Here is a 7,257-nt window from a genome sequence, read left to right as displayed (position 1 = left end):
TTTCTGTGTCTTTGCTACTCCAGGTGTGACCCTAGACCAGCAGCAAGGGCAGCACCTGGGATGTTGCAGAATGTGAGGCCCAACCACTGAAAGGAGGCAAACCTGCATTTGAACAATGGGGACTGCTGGTGCCAATGGGCACTGATGCTTCTCAATTATCTGGCTGAAAATTAAGAGTTGCCCAGCAAGTGTCTAGGAGTGGCCACACCCAGACCAACTAAGTCAGAATCCCCAGGAGCTTCTGTCTCTTTGTAACTTCCTCCAGCACTCCCAGCACACAGCCAAGCTGAGAAGCAGGGCTCTGCCCCCTCCCAGTGGGTTGGCCTCCCAGAGGCTCATTGGGCGGGGTCCCACATTCTGACTACGCTTGTCTTTGCTCACTACCATCACCCTCTCTTCACTGGCCTCCCACCTGTCTCAATTTTTTATCCACCTTCTGTCCACTGGGAACCTAGGGTGTCCTCAGACTCCCTCCCTGTCCTGGGCCAAGGCCCTGGGTGCTCGCCACATACCTGCCCCCAAGTCTGCCATCCCAGTGGGCCTTCCATGGCCCCATGTGACATCTGCCCCTGCAATAGGGAAATCCTGCTCAGAGCTGAGAAGTGGACCACAAGGAAGTGTTGAAATGAGGAAGGCAGTTGAGGTAACGAGGAGCAAAAGGGCCTCGCCCACCACACTCACAGGATGCCAGGGTCTCCAGCCCAGAGCAGACTATGTCCCTTCTCCACTGAGAACGACCCCTATCCCCTACCCTGTGGAAGCCTGGGCAGAGGTGGTCTCTCAGTCTGCCTCTGTTGGCAGGAGGTCCTCAGGGTTTGGCACCAAGTCCTCCCTGGAGCCCAGAGGTTTGCAGGGCATGTGGTGGGACTGAGGGGGAGGAGGATAGCAGAGAGCCAAGAAACCAATGACTGTGTTTGTAAATGTGCTGACCTCCAGTGCATGAAGTGCAGACACAGTAGCAGGCAGCTCAGCAACTCAAGAGGTGTTAGACTGGACCTGAGAACAAGCCCAGGCTGTCCCCGCCTCCTCTCCTTCCTCCTCTGCCCTCTCTACCTGTGGAACAGAGGCCACAGCCACTTCCTGAAAGCAGCAGCCCCAGTTCCCACTCTCTCTGTGATCACCTGCCTGCCGCTATGGTGAGTCCCCAAGCCCTTGGGGAGCCCCCGTTGGCTGGAAGCAAGGGGTGCTGCGGGTGGAAATGGGGGCATATTCCAAGAGTGCAGCAGCAGAGAAAAACCATCTGGGAAACAGAAATGACCCACACAAAGGCCCAGAGGTGGGAAGTGGCCAAGACACACCTCTGGGACAGGCTGAGCTTGCGACTGTAAGGGGACTGGTGGGACTGCTCAAGCCAACTCCCTTCCCCCCAGGTGAGCATGAACAGCAACCTGGTAACAGACAGCCAGGGTGAGCACAAAGGCTTCCTGGGAGTAACAAAGTGGATTAGGGGCCTGCTGCCTGTCCCCACCCCAGCCAGTCACCCCAGGCATGACCTTCTGGCCCTGTGGGTCACCTGGGAGCCCTTGCTCCACTGAGAGTAGGGGACCTTTTACAGAGACACTTCAAGCAGGAGTTGCAGTCTTTCTTCACTATCTCTGGATGGGAAAGAAGCACAAGCAGGGAGAGAGGCCATGCATTGCTTTCTGACCTTCCCCTCCCTCCCTCCATCTCCTTGACCCCAGGTGAAGCCAGGGCTGGGGGACCTGTGGCAGGGCCACCTCCAGTGAACTTGTCATCAGAGCAGGTCTGGCCTAGTTTGTGCATGTGTCTGTGTCTGACCAATGATGTGGCACCGGGGACAGACTGCATGTGCCGTAGGTGGCACTACGCCTGACAGTGCCTGTGCTCTGAGGCCTGTCTGCCAGTTCTCATGGACAATGTTGACTGTGGGTGTCCCTGGCCATCAGCACAGGCATCTGGGACTGTGAGAGAGCCTGCATCCACATTTAACTCCAGATTCCTGAGTGTCTGCATGGGAGTCTGTGACCATCAGACTGACTTTGTGCCCTCTGTGTTATTTCAACAAATATTTACTGAGCACCTACTGTGTGCCAGGCCCTGGGAGGAGAGCGATGAATGAGCCAAGTCATTCCCTACACATGTAAAAAACAATATAAGAGGTTGGGGATTCAGGGTTAACAGGCTTCAGCTGGCTGCTGTGAAGGTAACTAACAAGAGGTGGAGGCTGGGAAGGAGTCCAGGGAGGAGGCAAGAAGGTGCCTCTGGCAGGTGACAGTGCTGCCTGCAGACAGAAGTAGCTGGATTCCAGGTGTATTTTGCAATTAGAACAGAAGGGACTAGAGACCTGGGGAGTGAAAGAACGAGAGGGGGCAGTGTGCGTCTGTGACCATGTCCATGTTCTCCACATGGGTCTCTCCACATCTCCCATGCGGATCAGTTCCCACCTGCCTGTATCCCCCTAGGGGAGCCATCAGGACTTCCGGAGCCTTCAGGCAAAGTTCCAGGCCTCTCAGCCTGGGATCAGCGAACTATCCCCAAAGCCTGAGTTCAAGAAACTCAAGAAGTTTCCACAGCCTGAGCCCAGTGAGCATGCCAGGAAGCCTCTGCAGCTGGAATTCACTGATGTCCCTAAGAAGCCCCCGCAGCCCAAGTTCAGTGCGGTGCCAAGGAAGCCCCCGCAGCCCGAGTTCACTGATCTTCCCAAAAAGCCCTCCAAATCTAAGTCCAGTGAAGTCTACAAGAAGTTCCCACAGCTCGAGGCCACTGCGTTCCCTGGGAAGCCCTTGCAGCCTGGGGTCAGTGAGACCCCTCAGAAGGCCTTGCAGCTGGAGCCCAGTGCACTTCCCCAGAAGCCCCTGCAGCCCGACCTTGGCAACCCCACCAGGCCCCCAACAGAACCCAAATTCAGTACATCCCCTAGGAAGGTCTGGCAGCCTGAGTTCAGTGAGGCCACCTCAAAGCCCCCACACCCTGAGTTCAGTGTGCTCCTCACAAAGCCCCCACAGCCTCAGGTGCCCCCCAGGAAGCCTGAGCCCAGTGAGCCCCACCCCGGCTTTTCACAGCCTGACCTCAGTGCCTCTCCAAAAAAGACCCCACCGCCTCAGCTGAGCGACCTCCCCAAGAAGCCCCTGCAGCCTGAGTTTGGTGACCTCACCAGGACATCCTCAGAGCCCGAGGTCTGTGCGATTCCCAAGAGGCCACAGCGGTCTGAATTCAAAGGACCCTCTAAGCCCCTGCAGCACAAGCTGGGCAGCCTCCCCAGGACGTCCTCAGAGCCTGAGGTCAGCCTACTCCCTACAAAGTTCCCACAACCTGAGGGCCGGGGAACCCCCCGCAAGTTCTCACAGCCCGAGCCCAATGCTCTGCTCAAGAAGTCCCTGCAGGCAGAGTTCTTTGGGGATCTTACTAGAAAGCTCCCACTGCCTGGCTCTGTTTCTGAGAGTTCACTGCCCTTGGCTGTTGTGGCCTCCAGCCCCAGGTACCCACTCAGCCCCAGGTTTGGAGTCAGGCAGCAGAGGTCAGTTCTCACTCATAGTGGAGCATCGAAGCTGGGTCTGAAACCCAGCTACCCACCCCGGAAGAGGCCTCTGCCTCCAGTCAGCAGCCTTGGACCCCCTCCAGTCAAACCCCCACTGCCACCAGGCCTCAAGGATGTCCTGAGCTCTCAGAGGCCCACGGCAGCAGCCACAGGTGGGTCAGGGCGCTCCAGGCCGAAAGGAGGGGAAAAGGCTCCCTGGCTGTGCCAGCCTCCTTCCTGCTCTTGTCTTTCCACAGCTCTGCAGAGGTCCTGCTCTTCTGCTGGAATCCACTTCTGGGCCCCACAGCCTACGGATATCCAGAAGTGAGCGTGGGGAGCGAGGGGACACAGGCATGAGTCGTGGGCTGAACAAGGCCCTCATTTCAGGTATCCCTGCAGGGACCCAGAGGAGATCTACGAGCCGTATGATGATGTGGAGGCAACAGACTCCAGTCCCAGCCCCAAGGGCAAAGGTTTGTTGGTGGTGGGGGTGGACCCAGCCAGTCTGGGTGCCTGGGATATAAATTTGTTGCAAGGGCCTTTTCTGCCACACTGCTGGTGTAAGGCTGATCATCAATCCAGCTCCCTGACGGTATGAGGGGAAGCAGGGAAGGAGGGGCCTTTCAGTAGGGTCACAGCAGTTCCTGGTGGGCGGGACAGTGTAGTGACCAGCAGCACAGAGGCCAAGAGCCAGTGAGCACGATGTAGCCAGGGCAGAGGTATGGCCCAGGATGACAATGGAAGTCAGATAAAGAGTGGTAAGAGGACTTGGCAGCATACTACGTATGGGCAAGAAGGAGCAAGTAAGCTTGGCATGGATGAGGCCCAAGTTTGGAGCCTGGCACCTGGGTACAAAATGAAGCCATCCCTGAGTTCAGGACAAGGAAGGTGCCAGGTTCTCTCCTTTGTGTTGCACGTGCCTGCGGACTTGGGCCTGGAACCCAAAAGATGGGGTTCCTCTGGCATTACAAAGGATCCTTCTCTCTCCTTTCTTCCAAGAACCAGGTTTAATGCCTTCACCAAACTTGAGTGAAAACAAAAATGGATTCCACTTTTGTTTTCCACCAGCACTTTACATGAGTGTCACCGAATCTGCAAAACCCCATGCCCATGGCAATGTCATGCCTACTTTAAAGATGTGGAAGTTTGAGGACCAGAGAAGCTACCTGCCCCAGCTCACACTGCCAGTACGCAGGAGCCCAGGCCCCCTGCTTCCATGCTTCCGTGGCTTTGGAAGGGCCTCGTGTGGGAGTACCCTCCATCAGGGGTGTCTTTAGGAGACACCCTTCCTCCGCTCTTCCTCCCCATTAGCAGCCCCCACACAGGTCTGCTGCCTCTGTGGCTGCTTCTCCTGGGCTTTCCCCAGAGGCTGCTTGCAACAGCCTTCCATTAGCAGTTAGCACAGAGCTTCCTGATGGGGCCTCTCTGGCTTCCGCTCCAGTGGAGCTCTGTGGCTCTGCTTTGGGGGATCACTGGGGGGGTGGGGGCGGGGGAGACGGGAACACTCAACTTCCAGCAGCCCTGCTGGCATGGCCCACACTTCCCTGTTCCCCAACCCCAGCCAGACCAGGCGCATCCCCACCTCTGCTCACTGTCCCTACATTGAATTGTTCCTGAAGATTCTAATCAAATACTGCAATTCCCTGATCTTTCCTTTCTTGAGGCAGTGTGGAGCCCACTGTCATTATGTCCTTTTTAGTCTACCCTCCCACTCTCCGCCTCACTCCTAGAAGCAGCTGCTCACTCCAGAGGTTCCCTGCAAAGCTGGGGGCAGCCATCTCTTTCCCAGGATCCAAGCAGGCCACCTACAGGAAACTGCCTTCCCCAAGGGGCCTGCTCAGGGTCACATTGCCAGGAAGCCTGGGCCACAGGTGCACCAAGCCCACCCACATCACAGTGCCCAGTGGTATGCTCTGTGCTGCAGTGTGTTTGTCCATCATTTGAGCATCAGGCTGAGGCTGCAGGCAACCTCAGTGTCTGAAGGGATGAGAGCACCAGGAAAATACCCCTCAGTGGGCTACTCAATGGAAGGGACTGCTGGCCTGAAACGTCAAGACGCTTCAAGTCATTCAGAGACAACAGCTAAAAGCTAGGGACTTCACTCACCTGTTGGTGAGGCTTTCACTGTAAGCCACCCCATGACCAATGCCTCCTACCTGGAAGGCTGGTCACTTGCCAGGAAATCTGCCTCACCTTGGGAGACACCTCCCGGTCCAGTCTCATCATCAGCCAGGCCAGTTCAAGAACCCCACCCCATCAGCCACTTCTCAGAGGCTGACTTCATTTGCCTCCAGGAAATGCTTTTGCTTCGTTTTTGACCCAAATCTCATTACAATTCCCACAACCCAACCTGCTCTAGGCACCAGACGTGCAATGGCCTCTCTACTACGTACTACCTGGGTGACCTCGGGCAGGTTACTTTACCTCTCAGAGCCTTTACTTCTTCATCAGCAAGTTGAGAAGGACAGTATTGCCTACTGTCATGAATAAGGTTGTTGTGAGGGTTGAAATGAATTACAGTGAACAGTGTTTGCCATACCTAGCCTGTGGCAGGAGTTAAGAAAATGGAAGGCATCCATTAGAATTCACAACCCAGGACAAAGGCCTGGGGAGAGGATGGACGGGTGGGTAGGGCAGGGGTTGTGGGGTGGGGGTGTGGCCAGAATGAGGGGATATCCAGGGAACTGACAGAAGGCTGACTTAAGATCAAGCCACCAGGGTCGAGAGGCCAAACTGATGGCCCCTGCCCTAATCGGTGCTCTTACTGCCCCCAGATGAAGTGCCACCCACCCAGCAGCCCCCCAGGAGGCCACCACAAGACCCTGAACTCAGGTACGACAGGACAAAGCAGAGAGGGGATGAGCTCTGGGGCAGCGGTGGACGGGGACCCCTGAGGAGTACCTCTTGCTCATAAGCACCCAATTCCTTGGGGGAGTCAGGAAGGAGAAGGCCCTCCAGGTACAGCAGTTGCTGCCTGTGGACCCTAAGGCCCTGAAGCAGATCCGGAAGGCGGAGAAAGCTGAGAGAGAATTCCGGAAGAAGTTCAAGGTGTGGACACCAAGCTACCCAAGAGCCCTGGGGTGGCTGGGCTCAGTCCCCTTGACCAAGGCCCCTGGGGTGGGGGTAGGAGGCCAGCACAGCCACAGCTCTAACATGCCTCTCCCCAGTTTGAGGGGGAGATCGTGATTCAGACGAGGATGATGATCGACCCCAATGCCAAGACACGCCGTGGGGGTGGCAAGCACCTGGGGATCCGGCGCGGGGAGATCCTGGAGGTGATTGAGTTCACCAACAAAGAGGAGATGCTCTGCCGGGACACCAAGGGCAAGTGTGAGTGAGCTGGGCTGGCTGCCCTGGGGAGACAGGCCCTGCGCTGCCCTGCCAAGAACTCACCTGTGCCCACTTTTTGCAGATGGCTACGTGCCCAGAATAGCACTGCTGCCCCTGTGAGTGCTGCTGTAATTTGGGGGGTGAGGAGGTAGGGAGGGTTGATGGACCCAGGGGTGACCTTTGCTGACCCAACTGTGCTCTCCACCAGGGAAACAGAGGTGTATGATGATGTTGCCTTCTTGGGTATGTATATGTTCTGGGGCAGGTTGGAGAAAACCCCACTTTCTGGGGGGCTGCTTGCTATCTGCTTAAGAGGAATCACTGGAATTTGCCTTTCCTTCTCTGCAGACCCTCTAGAAGGCCAACCATTCCCTCAAGGACAGTAAGACCAGCAGGTGTGTGGATCTAGGACAACTCACCAGCCCAACCACCCACTAACCCAGAAATCC

The 7,257-nt window shown here is 56.6% G+C and overlaps 1 protein-coding gene across 1 annotated transcript; it reads left to right on the top strand.

Annotated features, from left to right (window-relative positions):
• Positions 1 to 7,257, top strand: PRAM1 (PML-RARA regulated adaptor molecule 1). Its single transcript, XM_024560619.3, is given in 11 exon segments — positions 1 to 985; positions 988 to 1,136; positions 2,424 to 3,651; positions 3,736 to 3,802; positions 3,878 to 3,951; positions 6,253 to 6,310; positions 6,418 to 6,526; positions 6,646 to 6,808; positions 6,891 to 6,924; positions 7,017 to 7,051; positions 7,157 to 7,257. Coding segments are annotated over 11 exon segments (2,256 nt in total). The 5' UTR covers positions 1 to 684; the 3' UTR covers positions 7,195 to 7,257.

The sequence above is a fragment of the Desmodus rotundus genome, unplaced genomic scaffold, assembly GCF_022682495.2.
Source record: "Desmodus rotundus isolate HL8 unplaced genomic scaffold, HLdesRot8A.1 manual_scaffold_285, whole genome shotgun sequence".
NCBI classification, from domain to species: Eukaryota; Metazoa; Chordata; class Mammalia; order Chiroptera; family Phyllostomidae; genus Desmodus; species Desmodus rotundus.
Note: the sequence above shows the minus strand (reverse complement) of the source record. Positions and strands in the feature narration are given on the sequence as shown.